Below are 17,996 nucleotides of genomic sequence, written 5' to 3'. Positions count from 1 at the left end.
GGCTGGTCCCAGTCGGTGGTGATAGCGAGTGAGAGATCCGACCCCCAGCCCCTCCTTTGTGGAGTGCTGCAGGGTTTGGTTCTCTCTCCACTCCTTTTCAACATCTACATGAAACCGCTGGGTGAGATCATCCATCACCACAGGATGAGGTATCATCAGGAAGTTGTCATCTCTACTTCTGGATGAGGTTCCACTGCCCCATTCAGACCCAGTGCAGAATCTGGTGGTCCTCCTGGACTCACGACTCCTGCTCGAAGAGCAGGTGGCAGCCGTGGCCAGGAGGGCCTTTGCACAACTCTGTGTTGTGTACCAGTTATGCCCTTTCCTGGATCGGGAAGCTCTCCGAACAGTCACTCATGCCTCGGTCATCTCCCACATAGACTATTGCAATGTGCTCTACATGGGGCTACCCTTGAAGAGTATCCGGAAGCTACAGCTGGTCCAGAATGCAGCCGCACAGGCAATTCTTGGTGCCCCAAGATCGGCATGTGTAACACCTTTGCTGTGTGAGCTGCACTGGGTGCCAGTTTGCTTCTGGGTCCAATTCAAGGTGTTGGTTATCACCTTTAAAGTCCTACATGGCATGGGGCCAGGCCACCTGAGGGACCATCTCATCCTCATGACATCAACCCGTTCCACCTGATCATGCAGAGAGGGCATGTTACGGAACCCATCAGTAACAGAATTCTGTTTGGTGGGGTCCAGGAAACGGGCCTTCTCTGCAGTGGCTCCTGTCCTTTGGAACATCCTGCCACTGGAGGTCAGGCAAACCCCATCCCTCCTGACCTTCCGGTAGTCCCTGAAGACCTGGCTCTGCCGCCTTGCTTGGGGTGCGGTGGGGTAGTCAGTCCTGGGGATGGCTGGCACCTTAGAGCGTTCCCCTCGTATTTATGATCTTGTATAGCCGTCTGGATAAAAATAGAAAATAAAAATTGTAACGCTGGACAATTTGCTTGGAATACTGGGTAGCTGGGAATATTGGGAGAGTATGGAATGTTCCTCTTCTGGCCTTGATTTATTTTAGATGCAGTACACTGTTGCGAAAGAGAAGAGCTTTGGCAGGCCATGCTGTAACTATGAGAGACTTAAAGAATCCCACCCTGTTAAAGGATGATGTAAACCACAGTTTGACATTGGTACCCAGTCCCTTGAGCACTGGCAAGTACTGTCATATTCTTGTTTGATATCCAAGGTATGCAGACTGCCAAATAAAGCAGCCTCTCCATAAAATTCTGTGGTTTTAGTCACATGGTTGTGCCCATGCAAGGGAATTGTGGATCCAGTTGACGTGATCAGGACTGTTTGTCATGTTGCCATGCAACGTCTCTGCCTTCATAACCTGTTAACTGCTGTTGTGTGTATTTGAATGTTAGATTTGTATGGCTCACAGTTTGGAAAACAAACAGCTTAGGGTTCTTTTGAATTGCTGTGCCGTTGTATGTGTTTGTGTGTTTGAAGCTGGCAGACAGTATCTTAGCTCTTGGCATTGTGTTCTATCCCATTCATATCTTCTCTCTTCAGCAGGCTAGAGCTTTAAAGGGGGAGGGAAAGCTCACTGTATTCTAACTAAGGAAGGTCTGTATTTCCTTGATGAGGCTTTTCTTTTTTCTATTCATTTCTGGGATCTGGAATTACAAGGGACTACATCAAGGTCTGTCTAGATTTTGTATCCCTGTAGCTTTTCAGTAATTGCTTTCCATCAAGAAAACACTGATCTTTCTTCCTTTTGTAAAGGTTCCAAACCAACAACGTCATGCCAAAGTTGCAGTATGCATGTCTGTTTAAAATAACTGGGTTACTTCAGAAGGTTTTATTCCTTAAGTTTTGTCACTTAGGGAGGGGAAAAAAATCATTATTTCAAAAGTGAAAAGAACTTCAAGGGCTTCTGAAGGCACTGTGCTCTACTCTCAACATGCTAATGTTCTCAACTCATCAGCCTGGAGGGGATTCTAGACAGCGGACCTGTTTCTCGCTTGCATAGGTGATGTCTGAAAACTTGTATTTTAGGTTTATGTCCCAAAGTAGTACATGGATTTTACTCTGCCTTGGAGGTAAAATAATACCACAGTATGTGTCTTTTTAAATTATCAGTTACAAAGCATGTGAATATATGTAGACCTGATTTGATTTCTGTTTACTTTCTTGGTGGAGATTAATGATCCTCCTCCTCCCTTGTCCCATAGCCAGAATAGATGATCACTGCTTACATTTAATATCGTAAGTCTAAACAGCAGTTTTAGTTGCTCAACTGTACCACTCCACACAAAGCATGTTTATTGCATTATCTTGTCTTTCTGTTAAGTTATTGTAATTGCTTTGATTTGCAGGGAGAGTTGCAATTCTTTCTCTCTCCCCCTCCCTCTCTCTCCCTCACACACACACACACACGCACATTCAACAAATATATATAATCAAAATGAAGGGAGATTGTTTTGACAGGATTAATTTAGACATATTAGGCAAGTGTTCTTTCTCTACAAATTAAGTGGATGTAGTGAGAAGGGATTTGGGAAGGAGAAGATTGAGTGGAAAAAGTATCCACAGAACTGAACAGCTTTTCAAGAAACAGGCTATTGTGGACATAATTAACAACTAAACTTTACATGTAGTTAGACTGCAGTGACCAAGCTGCTAAATTAACCTTTTTGTCTGACTGCATTTGACATTTCAAATTAATTTGGAACATATTGTCAAAACAATCAAACGCACTTTTTGAAACTCCAGAATGTATAAATATTTGTGAGGGCTTCTACACAGTCAAAACTTCATGTTCCCATAGGTACCCTTTATTGGATACTTATGGCCTCACTCCAGAAACCAGTTGCAGTGAAAGCATCCTTTTATATATTATCCTAAAAAATATACAATGTTCTGGTTTGTGAGTGGTTATTCCAGCAACAGAACTATACAACTGAGAAAGCTAGTAAATCTCGCAGTTTCTCATTCTATGCTGAGATAGTCTCTCAGTAGGCATTGTTAACCTGTTTTATCAAACTGCGGTAAGTGATAGTTATTAGTTATAACAGCCAGACAAAACAAGTTAATTATATATGGAACAGAAATAAATGCTGGATAGAGATATCTCATATTCTGAACACCCTTTAGGGAAGTTTGCATATTTTGTGCCATTCTGATGTTCAAAAACTGTGAAAGCCAGTGAGTTTCCAAGAATAGTTTTCAGCCTAGGATAAAATATCCTTAATGAAAGGTGAATTTTCTTTAATGGGACTTTCATTCATACTCTAATGTTTACACAGCATTTTGACTTTTAGTAAAAGGTATTAGTTACTAGTTGTCTATTACAGGATAAAAATGTATATTTTTATTGTGTATTTTGCACTCAAGCAATTTGTATACAGGTAGTCCTCTGTTAACAACCATTCATTCAGCAACTGTTCGAAGTTACAGTGGCACTGAACAAATGGTACTTACGCCTGGTCCCTGAAGTTACACCCATTGCAGTGCCTCCATGGTCACATGATCAAAATTCAGGCGCTTGGCAGCCTGCCCTCACGACCACAGAGGCGCTTCCACTTGCTCCACCTGCTTATCTCCCCCTCCATCTCTGGGAGATAGGGAGTCGAAATGCTCCTGCAGTCATAAGTGTGGGCGGGCTGCCAAGGGCCCGAATTTTGATCATGTGACTGAAGTATACAACCTAATGACTGAATAGGTACACTGCACTAAGCCATAATGCCTTGTGTGATTCCAGCCACTGTGATTTATAAACATGGTTTTATAGTATAGTATGTTAGCCCAGCCAATTGTAATTTACTCAGCTTACCATGGTTAAGCAAAACATGGCTTTACATACTCTCTGAACCCGGTATGTGTCTTTGTTCAGAAAACTTACATTCCAATATAGTGGTTTAGTTAAGAGCTAGTGTTGCTGTTTCATTGATATCCTCCTTTATCAGTTGATTAAGTCCAGTATTTCATTGTATATATTTGGGTTTTACAGTAAAACATAATTATAGAGCTAACTCTGTGCTTTTAATTACAGGCTTCCTGTTTCCAGATCCTACCTTTTTATTGTTTCCTGTTTATTAAGCTTTAAGATTAACCTTTTAATGACCTCTTGAATAGCTTCTTTTGTCCTGAATGTAACTTTCTGTGTTGGCGAAGGAAGGAATTTAATTATAGGTTTGCTTTTATTCTTATTTCTTCTTCAACACTATTTGGCAGTAGTAACAGAAAATTCACGAGACCAGATAAAGAAGCTAGTCAGCATTAATCCTCCCAACTGTGATTAATAGGAAGCAATGCATAAAATATATTTAGAATATTTAAAAGCTATAATAAAAAGGCAAGATTTATAAATTAAAAACTAAAATTACCTTTAAAAAGGCTGACAAGTAATATTCAACAAAGACTTTTTAAGATTTTTGTTAGGAAAAAAAGCATTGCTGAGTAATGTACCCCTATACTAAATGCTTGTGTAGAACCTCTGCTTTAATTACATTTCTAGCTAATTATTGAAAAGTAAGACTTCCTATCATAAAAAAGACATAATGTAGAAGCAATGTTCATTGTCACTTGTAATCAGATTTTTTTCTGGTGTGGAAGTAGGGGGAATATTGGGAACTACACCAGGTATTGACTATTGACTCCAGGCAGCTACTTACATTGGGAAAATATGGGTAGTCTGCTTTATGGGATTATTTGTCAATTGAATAAGACACACAACTGTACATGTTCCATGTATAGTTAGGCTGTTAATAATAACTCCAAATAAATAGTGATATGCATGAGGTTGTAGCAAGTTTAATACTTTTATTTTTAATTGCTTTCATATCCCTAGAACTCTGTCAAACCATAAATCTGAGAACATGCACTAGGTCTTCATAGTGCATGGATGAAAATACATTATGTGTTTCTAACAATGACTGCTTACCCTGTAGTGGCTAGAGTAAAGCTTATGGAGAGTTTACCGTTGATTGAACAATTAACCAAGGGCTGCTGTCTATGTGAGGTGTTAATCCTTAATGTATCTCTCTCCTCACCATTGGCCCTCCTTACAGTAAGAGTAATATTTTTGTTATTGAATATGCAGGTTACTGATATGTGAACTAACACACATGGATACAGCTTTTTATTCCCAGTAGAAAACATGTGTGTGTTTGTGCATGTGTACTAGAGAGAGAGAGAGCACATTATAATTTGGCATCTGTTTACGCAGTTCTAGATTCCAACTGTGTTTGTGTTTGTGCATGAAACAAGTTCATTTTTTTTTTGCCAGTGTTTTAAAAATGGTTTGATGTACAGTTGAAAATAACATTGCAGCTATAACTTGGAAGTGTATGTTAATACAGTACAATTAAAGTGGTTTAGTTAACTCTTGTCAAATAGTATGACACGCTAGTTGGGCCAGAGGGGAAGACTATCTTGCAAAAAAAGCTCCTGTTCTAGTTTGCCTGGTGTTCTGACAGACCTCTGTTTTTCTCCTTTTTTTCGTAGTGAAGTGTCTTCAAGATGGAGATAGAAGACTGCAATGGGCGATCTTATATATCTGGTATGGGATTTTTTTGCCTTTCTCTGATTGAAATTGATACTTTAATATGATATTTCATCTTGATTTCTATTTATTATTATTAAATATATTGCAGGACATCTAGTTTTTTATCAGAGTAAACTTCTACTTCCGGCACTTTTATACAAGAATGTTCAAAATGGCTGAAAGTTGAGGACCCTCATTACTTCTTTTCCAATGTAAGGTGGGAATTAATTCCTCCATCTGTCGGTCTCTTGAAGATCTGGGGATAGAAGTATGGGAGAATAATTTTTTTCTCCACCTTTTGCCCTTAGTCTGTGGTGCTTGCTCCAAGGAGTGACTGATAATGGAGGTCAGATACTGTAAGTGGATTCAGTTCAACAGAACAAATATCCTAGAGCAAGGGGTCTTAACCTGGGTGTGTGAAGAGATTTATGGGGTCCATGAACTTGGATGTGAAAAGAATTACAGCTTTATTTTCACTAATCTAAAATTGAAATTTAGCTTGTCTTGTAATTGATTTAGTGGATTAATAAGGAAGCACATATATTACTCTATTACATATTTATTGTTTTTTTAATACTTCGATAATGGTCTTTGAGCATAATAGGTTTGCTTTGTAACACAGTCTATATCTGTGCATTTTATTTTATGTATTTAAATGCGTTCTTCTGAGAAGGGGTCGGTAGGTTTCATCAGACTCTAAAGGGGTCCATTGCACAAAAACATTAAGAATCCGTGGCTTAGAAAATCATAATTTCTTTCCTTGCCTTCCTTGTGGAGTTCTTGGTGCTCTCTGAGCTTGCTTGCTTGTTTGCTTGCAGATGTTTCATTACCCAACTAGGTAATACCATCAGTGTGCGTGAATGTGGGGTTTGCTGCCTGTTTATATATACTGCAGTAGCTTGCCCTGCCAGATTTGGTGGGGGTATGGTTTCCTCATTGGTGGTTCCTTGATTAGAGTATTGTTTCTGCCAAAACTGGCAGGGCAAGCTACTATATATAAACAGACAGCAAATCCTAGTTGGGTAACAAATTGTCTGCAAGCAAATGTCTGCAAGCTCAGAGCACCAAGAATTCCACAGTTCGACCCTGAGCTGTAGACCTTCTCTTCTATTGGCTTCCCTTTCTTCCTCTACCCACGTTCAACCCGAAGCACAATTTGACTCAGAAGATTCCATACCAGGTGATTGAGCACTCTCATCTTTTTCCTGACTCCATTGGCCTGAAGCAGCGTGCAATTGGAATGGCTAGGGATGGGCAAGGTGGTCTTGCTAGGCTGCTGCACAGTGATTGTACTCAGAAAAGCAGGTGTGGAAAAAGACTGGAGTTTGTCCTCAACCCACTGTCAAATTTGGCATATATATTTTGCTGTGAAATATAGCAGACTTGCAACTGGTGCCACTAATTCACAGCAATTAAATTAGTTGTTTGTCTGACAATCTCCTGTTCTAGAAATGATAGGTTTCTCTGCGTTTATTAGCTGAGAATAATCGATTCACTACAAATTTAAATTAAACCTTTGTCTACCAGAATAAAGAAAAACTGACTGATGCAAACAATTCTCACTGAATACAATCTGTTTTCCAGCTTTATCAGATAATGGCATACTTAATTATTTTCCCCCCAATTTTGGTCAGCTTGGTCATTGGTTGCATTTTTTCTTATTATGGGGTTAATATGGGATTCAGCAGTATATATGCATGTAGGCACCCCTTTGCTTTGCTTTCCTTTTTGAACTATCTGTCTTATTAAATCTCCTGAGATACTTTTTGATCCTATCCCTTAGCAGAGTCGTAGGCAGTCTAGGAAGTAGCTTATTGGTGACATTAGAGACTCACCTTTCACTGGAGGGAAAGGGATTGAAAATCACTGCAACAAAAATGCTGTGCTTTCTATCCCCTGTAGTGGAATGGACAATTCTCATGCCATTTCTTTTTTCCAAGGAAAGAAGAAATCAGAACAAGTGTCTATTTAGAAGAGAACTTGTGTACGTGGTGTATTTATCTGTGTCTATGTCAGAAGGGAAGCGGTGTCTGTGCCTCCTGTGTGTTGTCTAGACCCACACAGCCAGGAGGAGGAGGAGGACGAGGGCCTTACTAGCTGGTATTCCCACTTAACCCCTCTTGGGCTAGCAGCAGCCCACTACTTTGAAACTTTTGGAAGGGCTGTCCCCATCTATTGTATTATATCAATTAATTCTTTTAAAATTAATTGCAGTGCTTGGGAGATAAGGGGCTAGGGGAATTCCCAATGTGAATTTAATTTAATTTGACTTCCTCTATGCATGTAATTGTTCATTTTACAGATGGAGGACTGGAATAAATTCCTTTTACTAGTGGAAAGGAATAAACTTATTAGTAATATTATTAAAGTTGGGACAGGTGGGGCAAATGAATATAATAATTTTAAAGGTATGTAATTATGCTAATAATTTAATTCTATATCTTAATTTAATTTTAAATATAAATGTATTTGGGCTGACTTGGCCTGGCCTTACCTGTGAAAGCCTTTTTGAGGTAGTACCTTGATATTTTCTCAATCTTCCTAATGTGCCTGTGGGCTTAAAAGTATCAGCATGGCTGAATATTACCCCATTCCCAATCAAATTCCTGAGATGTGGATTGGGCTGAGAGAAAGTGACTGGCCCAAAGTCTCCCAGGCACCTTTTGTACCTAAGTGGGGACTAGAACTCATGGTCTCCTGCCTTCCAGCCTGGCACCTTAGACACTACACCAAACTGGCTCTCAGGTTACATAAAAGTTCATAGGATTACATAAAGTTACATAAAAGTTCATAGGATTACATAAAGTTACATAAAAGTTCATAGGATTCACATAGGAAGGGAATGTAGAAAAGATAGAAAGTGTATTTCTTGGCCAAGCTGAGAGATAAGATGGACCAAAGGCTTTTCTGTTTATATAGTGTTTACAGAGGATTTAAATGGTGCCAGGAACACAAATGAATAAATTAAACTCTATAAGGAACCTGCATTGGTATAAGTAAAAGCCATACGTTGGTTGTTGGGGGGGAGGGGGGCCAGATTGTCTTTGGAAGAAGAGCATATATATTTTTATTGGATAGAAAAACATCATAGACGAGTAATTGTGAATAAAAGAAAGATAATCAGAATTACTTGCAGATAAAACTTTATTGATTTAAATAACAAACACATGGAATATGGGTCAGGTGGAACCTTTGGGAAAATGAGCTGGCTGTTTTATTTTGAAAGAATGATGAAATAGATGCACCTTGTTGGCAAGGATTTTTTGATTACTAATTATGTGTCTAATAGAGAGCCAGTGTGGTGTAGTGGTTAAGGCACCAGGCTAGAAACCAGGAGGCTGTGAGTTCTAGTCCTGCCTTTGGCACAAGGCCAGCTGGGTGACCTTGGGACTTTGTCTCAGCCCAACCCACATCTCAAGAATGTGACCTGGAATGGGGTAATATTCAGCTACACTGATACTTCCCTAGGAAGAAGGCAATGGCAAACCACTTCTGAAAACCCTGGCCAAGAAAACTGTAGGGACTTGCCCAGGCAGTCTCCAAGAATTGGACATGATTGAACGGATCAAAAAAAAAAGATGTATCTAATATGAAAATTGCCATTAGCTTACAATCAAACCCACTAATTTATTGAAGAAACAACCAGAAGGTAGAGCACCGTTTTTTGTAGACAAAGTGTACTGGTGAAGTTACTGGGAGATTAATAGTTTCGAGAAGCATAAACCGTTAAACTGATGTGATATAGTCTGCGATGCAAGATGTTGTCATAACATAAGAAGAATGATCCCAATTATGGTAGGAAACTACTGTATTATACTGTATGAATGAGCAATCTTTTGGAAGCTGTGCGGTGGTACCGTAGAGCTGAATATTTGAGAGCCACCTTAATGAATTCCTGTCACATGAAGTGTGTGCTTTGTGATTAAGCATGAAGTAAATTGCCTTGCCTAGTTACCTGTCTAAAGTTACCAAGTTAGGAGGATGAGAAATTAGTAATCTGTAGGTCACAAATCATAGTAATTAGTGGGATAATTGTGTGCAGAACCAAATGAGCCATAATATGTGGCTGTTTTGTGAAATACGGATTACTCAGAATTTGGAAATACCTATTCAAAAATGTGGACTAACCATCTAGACCATTGCAGGCTAGATTTATAACATTCCCCAAGAAAATAGATTTTGATAGATCTGCTGGAGATCAGGTTATGAGGACAAGATACAAAGTTCTGAAAGGCTGTAGACTAACCAAGCTTTTAGTCATTGATAGTTCTAGGAAACTGTGGAAATATTCTAAATCCTACTGGCTTAAATGTAATAGGTGCTTGCTTGCTTGTATGAGAATTAGTAAGCAAGTGTGCCTATGTAATATTGAACACTTTAAGAATTGCCATTTGCTATGGCTGAAACCTTGTACACTCGCTGATCTTAATGAAGAGTCAGTAAAGAAATAATGCCTGCCTATTTGGCTTATAATGTGGGTAAACTCAATTAAACATGTGCAGTCCAGAATGCTACAAATTAAGTGTCCCTTTTTCCTCTGTGTTCTTCCTGTATTATTTTTGTCACGCTACTGTTTCATGTGGACTAGGAAGAACAGCTAACCAGGTAAAACAAAGCTACAGTATGTAAGAAAAAAACAGAAGGGAGAAAATGATTTGAGGGATCTTTCTCATTCCAAGAAATGTAAATGCTTGCTGCCTTTCAACTGCACCTTCTCTTCTCTTCTCTTCTCTCTTCTTTTCTTAAAACATGGAAAATACTTTTTCAACCAGGTGTTTCCAGTGGCAAGAGAAATTGTTTAATGCTACCCCAAAAGAGGGGGAAAAAGTGCCACTATTATGAAGTGTATATGGGATAAGTCTCTGCCTCCCCTAAAACATGATCAAGTTTTGATGGCAGCCATAAAATTTGACTAGCTACCAAACTGATCAATGTTGGACTTCTGCTCCAGATGTTGGATCGTTAATAATGCTAGGAATATTTTAGAGTTCATTCAAATCATGGCTTCTGTTCTGTCACTATTAAGATTTGCAATGTCATCCTGTTTCTTAGCATTGGAAGCAGCATATATTTTCCACTATCTGTTTTCCTCTTTTCTGGGTTTTCCATCTTCTTTTTAAAAATTTATAAACGGCAAATTGTTTATCTCTCTTCTTTCACATTCTTACCATGACAAGTATTGTGGATGACTCATTGAAGAGAAATATTTCCAGGGCAAAAATTGCTGGTGTGTCTTCCCCTTCTATTTAAACAACTTTTAAAGTGCTCACTCACATAATTTTGGCAGTAGCTGTCCCTTCTTAACTATAATGGACATGAGCAATATTCCTGGCATTTGGTTCATAAGACTTCCATTCAAGCATATTTTTGACTAATAGAACAAAGGTACATAGGCATGCCCAGGTAGTCACCCAGGTAGTTGAGCCTGGCTTGATGGAGGGACGTCTGCTATTGTTGTATAACATTACAGTGCTTAGAGATGTACTACGATTATTATGTGTTGGGGGCCCCAAAACAAATATTAGAGGAGCAGGCTTCCTTCCACTTGTATCCCAAGGCCTTCCCTTCCTTCTTTCCCTTGTAACTTTTTGTGTGAGCTATCACCAAATCTGTTCCAGGGGTCTTCTAAGCAGAACGGGAGCAATGAGAGCTGGGGAGGATGGAAAATCCAGCCAGTTCTGCAAAGGGGCTAGAAAAGTCAGAGGATTATGTAAAATTCTTTTTTCTGCTTCAAATTCTCTTCGCTATTGATAATGAGAACTAAGGAAGTATAGGCTTGCTCTGAAATAATTAAAGGTGAATTTTAAATTGATTAAAATCAGATTCTCTAACTGCTCACCCTGATCCATTTTAAAAAGTGTCCCTGATTAATTGGATGAAAACTCTTTAATGTTATTCCTAATAAAACATAGATAAAAATAAGGGTAGTGGTTACAATCTCACAAGAGGTAAATGTCTCCTCTTTCTTACACATGGGAATGAGTTGCTTCAGAGAAAAAGCTTGCTGTTGCATTTATGCATAACTGAAAATTTAAAAATATTTCTTTTGAACTATTTTTATTGTGTGAATTGATTACATTTGCGTAACACTCCTGTATCTTCCTTTTTGTTTCTGAGACTGATCTTTTAAAAAAGGTTAGGATTACAATGTAATGTATGTTTCCAATAAAAAATTCAAAAGCTTATTTCTAAGAAGTTGATAAATTCCAAGTAGAGGTAGCATGGATAATGGACTTTTCTTAGAACGCTTCCAGTAAATTTAGGACAGCTTTCAAGGTTCTTTTTAAAAGCTGAATAGCAATTTATCTCTGTAGATAGAGTAGAATACAGTAATGTATTTTCTTTATTTCTATACTCCACATATTCATTATTTTCCCCTTTCAATTTATAACAGGGAATGTTTTGTTTGTTTGTTTATTCTTTCTCACCATGCACTGATAGTTTGGATCTGGCTACAGCTTTGTCATGATAATTAGACCAAAACACAGGGATGTATTTAAACCTCACTGGATTAAGTCTGAAGCAATCACCAATACATTTTTCCTCAATGAAACATTGAGAGACCTTGTTTTAGTTTATAGAGTGCTAAAAACTCCTGGATGGGTGCTTTTATCTTTTTAGAATGACACATTCTTTCCTGTACAGCATCCATGACAGTTGCTCAAGTGATGGCAGGCAGATAACTGATTTTTGTTGTTGTTACCCTCAGTCTGGTCAATATTTTTTTTTTTAATTCCCTGAGGAATGCCCCCCCAGAAGCTGATTTAGGAGACAGGACATAAAGCGCTGAGGGAAGGAGCCTTAGCCACAGCCCAAGGGGACGAGATTGCAGCCGTATAAATTCCTGCTCTCACAGTGCTGCTTGACTGTAAAATGATGGCCGTTTCTCTCACTTCCAGGAATCTCTTCTTCCTGGAAGGTGAGTGGCTGAGTTCACCCTACTGCCGAGATGCAGCCACACACACTCACAGTCTGTATTCCACTGCTGTTTCCAAGGAGTTGGCTGTGATAACACTCCAGGGTATCTTCAGCAAGCTAGAATAATGTAAGTTAAATGGGGAGGGTGTCTGTCTGGAATAACTCCATGCTGCTTCTGTTTTTATTTACACTTGGCGCCATGGGGAGTGTTGGTAGAGGGTGTTTTTGATGCCATGCAAAACAGTGGAGGAAGCCAATCACTTTAGATGGAGATAAATTGATCTCTAGAATTCCTTATCTGTGCAAGAACAGTGGCAGCTTGGAAATGCATCTGCAGGCTTTTGGATATGGATGAACAAGGAACAAACCAAAGAGCAAGATAAGACCAGTTTCTCTTTATCAAAGGAGCTGCTAAGCCTCTCTTAAAGACTCCCATTTTTCCTCCCCTCCCCTCCCCTCCCCTCCCTGACTTCAATAAAATCCTGGGGAGAGGTGGGATCATAATTCACTGTGTATGTTATGGCATGGTGCAAAAGAAAATCCCTGGTCCAAGTAACTTGATGGTACTAGGGAGAACTAATTCTTGGTTCAAATTGCTGATAGTTTTTGCTGGCGACTTTGCACAATCATGTTATCGCTAACTTCTAATTCAGAACATTATTAGGAATATGCCACTATTTCTAGGCATACCCCTAGGTGTAAATGTACCTCAGATCCTTCTAATTAACCCTCTAAGGAATCAAGCTGTTCAGACAGCAACTGAGAGATGATCATCCAGGTCCAAAAGACTCAATTCTAGGGAGAAGGGGACACACGTTTCAAAATTCATAAATGCTTAGCCGTACGGATACTAATCTTGGGTTCACTTGGCTGACACTATATGTTTCCAGGAAATGCTGGAATGTGTTAAACAATGTGAGGGTAAAAATGCAGATGCAGAAGAAAGTTACCTGTTTCTCTACTAAAAGATTCACCGCTCTCTCCATATTTGAGCTGGCATTCAACATATACAAATGTTTCCAGGAAATGGGAATACTTAAGGGGAACTGAAAGGTGTGGGGAATTACCCCATGTCAAAGTCGTGGAGGAATTTGGCTTTGTTTGGAGTACAATCTCTGGGTTATCATGATGGATTCTGCTGTCCCAGATGCATAGCAAGTGCCAGCAGACAGGTTGTCCACATTGTTATATGTATACATTTGTCTTATCACCCTCAATAGTATGTCTGGATGTCACCAGAATAAATGTAAGGCTTAGAGAGAGTAAATTATTAATAAATAAGGGATACATCTGGTATTAAGGTGCCCTGCTGGCAGTTAAAGAATATTGTCTCCCTTTACTGTGAATGAAAAAAGTTAACCTAGGCCCTTGTATGGAAGCTAGATTTACAGTAACAAGAGTCTACCTCTTGCTAAACTATGATCAGAGTTCACACACTGTACAAAATTATGGTTTTCTGAATAATTAGAACATTCAGTTCCCTGAGTGATTTTGGGTCAGTCACTCTGTCTCGGCCCAACCTCCCTCATATGGCTGTTGGAGAGAAAAATGGGAGGAGGGAGCACTATGTGCTGCCTTGGGCACCCAAACAAAAGGCAAAATCTAGTTCTAAGAGATAACTAAATACAGGAGGTCAAAATTGTAATCCACAATGCCAGAGTTCATACTACTTGCTGGTAAACTACATTTTGGCTTAATATGGTGTCTGATTCCAGCCTGTACTAGAGCATTTCAGGTGGTCTAACTAAATATTTCTCCTTAAAGAAATGTTAGAATTCACACAGCATTAGAAGTCAAAAGTTATGCTAGTGTTCTTCTAATATACTTGTTTGTGTTGGAAAAGCATTTGTTTATCTGATGCCCAATCTGCAATTTGAAATATAGTTGTGACACAGTTTTTAGCCATCTTAATAAAAACGAAGTGTAAATTTTTACACTTATTGTCTACACTTAGAGTTTTGTACTGTCCGATTTGCTTTCCCACATCTTATGCAAGGAGCACCTTCTGTTGTAACAATCTTGGTTGCTCCTTCATTGAGTATCAATTCTGATGCAGTGACTCTGGTTTTTCCTTGATGTCAATTTACTGATTAGCATCTCTTAAACTGTAGCTTGATCCTGATTTAAGGTGATTGTTAAAAAGTATAGGATTGCTGCCTAGATTAGAATTCCATTAAGACATAATACGGAAACTCTGGATTAAACAAACCACAATAATGTCTGAGTTACAGCATTTTAAACTGTGCCCCTTTTTCAAATTGCCTTTAAATTAGCATATTTAATTTCTGTAATTTTGCTTTATATGGGATGATTTAAGCATCATATTGCATTTTAGTCATTTAAATTTAATATTATCAGCATGTGTCACCCCATTCCTCCTCCAATATATTGTTGGCTGATCAGAGAGAGCCATTTATATATTCTTAATTAAATCACATGTAATTAAAGGAGAATGTGGTAAGGAATCATTTTTACCTTGCAAAGTGCCTTGAAGTTCCAGGTGACTTACTAGCTGGCAGTGGTTTCTAAAATGTCATAACATTCTCACTGAGTGACCTCAATTATGCAGTAATGCCAAATCTTTTAGATTAGGGAATTTTGGCAGCTGAAACTTAGTGCTGCAAGAGACTGATAAGCTCCAAACTTCCATGAGTGCTGGAAGCTTGGCCAAATTTGGCCTGGTTTATAAATGAAATGTGGAGGCAGGTTGGATAGAGAGTAATCTGAATTTGTCTCCTTTGCTCTGGGATCAATAAGATCTCTTGAAGATCTTATGAATCTCTGTTCTTCAAAATCTCTTGATTGGGTTGATTAGAAGTACAGCTGTAACAGTGCCTGTTAACTTACAGAGGCAATTAATAATTCATGTCTTAAGTATCCTAAAGAACTTCCTAAACGGAGGTGTTATCATTGAGACCTAAATTGGTAACAGTTAGATTCATCTCACAAGAACTGAGAAAGAAAAAGCCTCATATTTTGTAAGCATTTATAAATGCATATTGACACTGATAAGCCCCACCACCACAAAGTATGTGACTGCAGCGGAAGCATACTTAAGATACTTAAGACAAAATGTCTTCTTAAAATAAGAAACACAGTAGGATAACTTCTGAATAAATATAGAGAAGATTTCACTATTAGAAAAAAAAATAAAATGATATAATGGGCTTTTAGAATTGCAAAACTCAGAAATGGGCACATTGGATTAACTAGTTCAATACGCTACAGTACAGGAAGAAGATACCTAAAACAATTAGGGGGTTAGCTATTTACTTTAAATTCTCATGAGTGCATGAGAACAAGAAAGATATGGTCTTTATAAAAATAATTTTGCAAAGAGTACAAAATAGTATTATACGGGTAGTAAATTACAGGCAGGCACAGCCAGGCAAGTATTAAGAGGGTGTGTTCATTGTAAGGTTTTTTTCTTTTTTACAAGCACTTTTATATTTTGAAGAGTGTGTGATTGTGAAGAAACTAAAGGTTCATTAAGTAAATAGATCTATACTGAGACTTTTTCTTCTTATCATACTCAGTTAAATAAGAAAAACAACAGCAAATCATGAGTATTATTCTAATAAATAAATGAAATCAAACTTCTAATTCATTATGGTGAACAGTTTTGGACTATTTATTCATGTAATAAGGTCATTTTTCAAGATTCCCAAATGAGCCAAATATTGACATGAGAATGAGCAGAAATAAATCCACACACTAAACAATAAAGAGGTTTGACGTAGGTGCACCTTGAGATAAACCTAGCACAATAGTTTAGTTTCTCCAAAAGACAAGTTGTCTGATGTTTTAAACAAGCTGAGGATCTAGCAATTTATAGTTCTATGGCTATGAATACACTAGCTCTCATCTATTTATTTATGCTCATCTATTTATTTAAGTTCATATTTAAAGCAAAGTCTCTCTGTCTAATCCTTGGTATGATACGTACACTTTTAAAGAAACCTCAACTGCTACTGTATATATTGATTACAAGCATTCAGATAGTCTAGGGGAACTATGTTATTTTGACAATGCGCATTCAACAACTGCCAGAATTCTGAACATGTTTGCGAATTCTCAGTCTGATAAACATGAGCATTACAGCCTTTATGTAATTTACTTGGCTTTACCAGTATCTGGTATCTCTCTTCTGATCAGATGCAGGTCAGCAATGAGTGATGGACCCAGATGATCCTCTGATCATCACAGCTTATATTGTATGAAAATACAGTATGACTACTACACTGTGCTGTTTTGATTCTGATAAGATTGGGTTTTGCTTCCTGTATTATTCACTAGGAGCAACAGTAGGTAATTTTTCTGTTGCAGGTTGCAAAGGCTACATCCTCTTCAGTTACACGACGAGAGCCATTTTTCTCCTCTACTACCCTGGTCATAGAGGAAATATGTTTATTTCTTGAGATATTCTTGCAACAAGTTACCCAGATTTACCTCTGTTCCCTTCTCTTTTTTCCTTGCTAAAGGTAGTGGAGATTCCTCTTTGGAAAAGGAGTTCACCTCCACAATTGTAGGGCCCACAGTGAGCACACCAAACAGCCAACACTCCTCCCCAAGCCGGTCCCTTAGTGGTGAGTACACAGTTTTCTGATTCCAGTAGGTTACTCCTGAAATGTGTTGCACTGATTGTGGTCAGAGCAGAGACTGCCTCTTGCCTGTGTAAGGCAATAATTGTTTTCCCTTAAATTTATTTGAAAAGGTCTAGATAATAACCATCAGATTAAGAATGTGCCTGGCATTTATTTTGCATGTGACCCTGGTAAAAAAAAACACCTAGGGAGAACAACAGAGTGGGGCTCTCTGGATTTTTCTGCATAAAGAGTTGTGTCTTTTTTCATTGCTTTATAGTTTTCACTCTGAACTTAGGAAGCTCCTTGCTCAAATATATACATGACATACTTTGTCTGAGAAATTGAGTCATTCCACAATTTTTGTTCTTATGATCAGTCACCAGCAATTGGGATGGTTGAGGAGATAAAAATGGGAAAAAAATTGAGGGGCGGGGGGAAGATTTATACTGTATGTATTGATTTAGTCTTTATATCTTCAGCAGCCATATTTTCCTGCTAAAATAACATCTGACATTTGTGAAAACTACCAATTTTTGATTGCACATGCCTACATTTGCTTCTCTTAGACAGACAGAATGTATATTAAATATATAGACAATCATTATTCTTAACTTAGTTTGTTTCTATTCTGTCTGATAATTATTCTTTGTATTAGGCATTTTTGCCATTTTTAATATGAAGCTGAAGAGTTTATATAAGTGCCCAATACTGAATTGGAAATACTACGATGGAACCCACTTCTAGTAATTTAGACTCAGTTCAGAATTTTCTGTAATGCATTCAGGGCCTTGAAGGCTGGTTGTTTTAGTTGAAGGCATTGTGTTACTTGTGTAGTGAAACATAAAAGGAATTCTGCATATGTTTTGCCAAAGCCCCAAAAGATACCTTCCCCTTTACAGGAAGAAGCTTGCTTCTGATCTTTTTTTTTTAAAAAAATAATTTTATTAAATTTCAGAAAAAGATAAAAGATACAGAAAAACAAAAAACTACAAAAA

At 38.2% G+C, this 17,996-nt stretch overlaps 1 protein-coding gene across 2 annotated transcripts in view; it reads left to right on the top strand.

Annotated features, from left to right (window-relative positions):
* The window catches only part of IKZF4 (IKAROS family zinc finger 4), a 73,727-nt gene that overhangs the window by 25,371 nt on the left and 30,360 nt on the right, over nucleotides 1-17,996 (top strand). Inside the window, exons 2-4 of one of the 2 annotated variants that reach the window (XM_063293506.1) lie at nucleotides 5,458-5,512; nucleotides 12,397-12,542; nucleotides 16,897-17,001. Coding sequence is in view for 1 of the 2 variants with exons in the window: in XM_063293505.1 (XP_063149575.1) it covers nucleotides 5,473-5,512; nucleotides 16,897-17,001 (145 nt within the window). In the remaining variant the exon portion in view is untranslated. The remainder of the gene's footprint in view (nucleotides 1-5,457; nucleotides 5,513-12,396; nucleotides 12,543-16,896; nucleotides 17,002-17,996) is intronic. The other variant, XM_063293505.1, reaches the window with a different exon arrangement.

The sequence above is a fragment of the Candoia aspera genome, chromosome 2, assembly GCF_035149785.1.
Source record: "Candoia aspera isolate rCanAsp1 chromosome 2, rCanAsp1.hap2, whole genome shotgun sequence".
Lineage (NCBI taxonomy): Eukaryota > Metazoa > Chordata > Lepidosauria > Squamata > Boidae > Candoia > Candoia aspera.
This window is presented reverse-complemented; position numbering and strand designations above follow the sequence as displayed.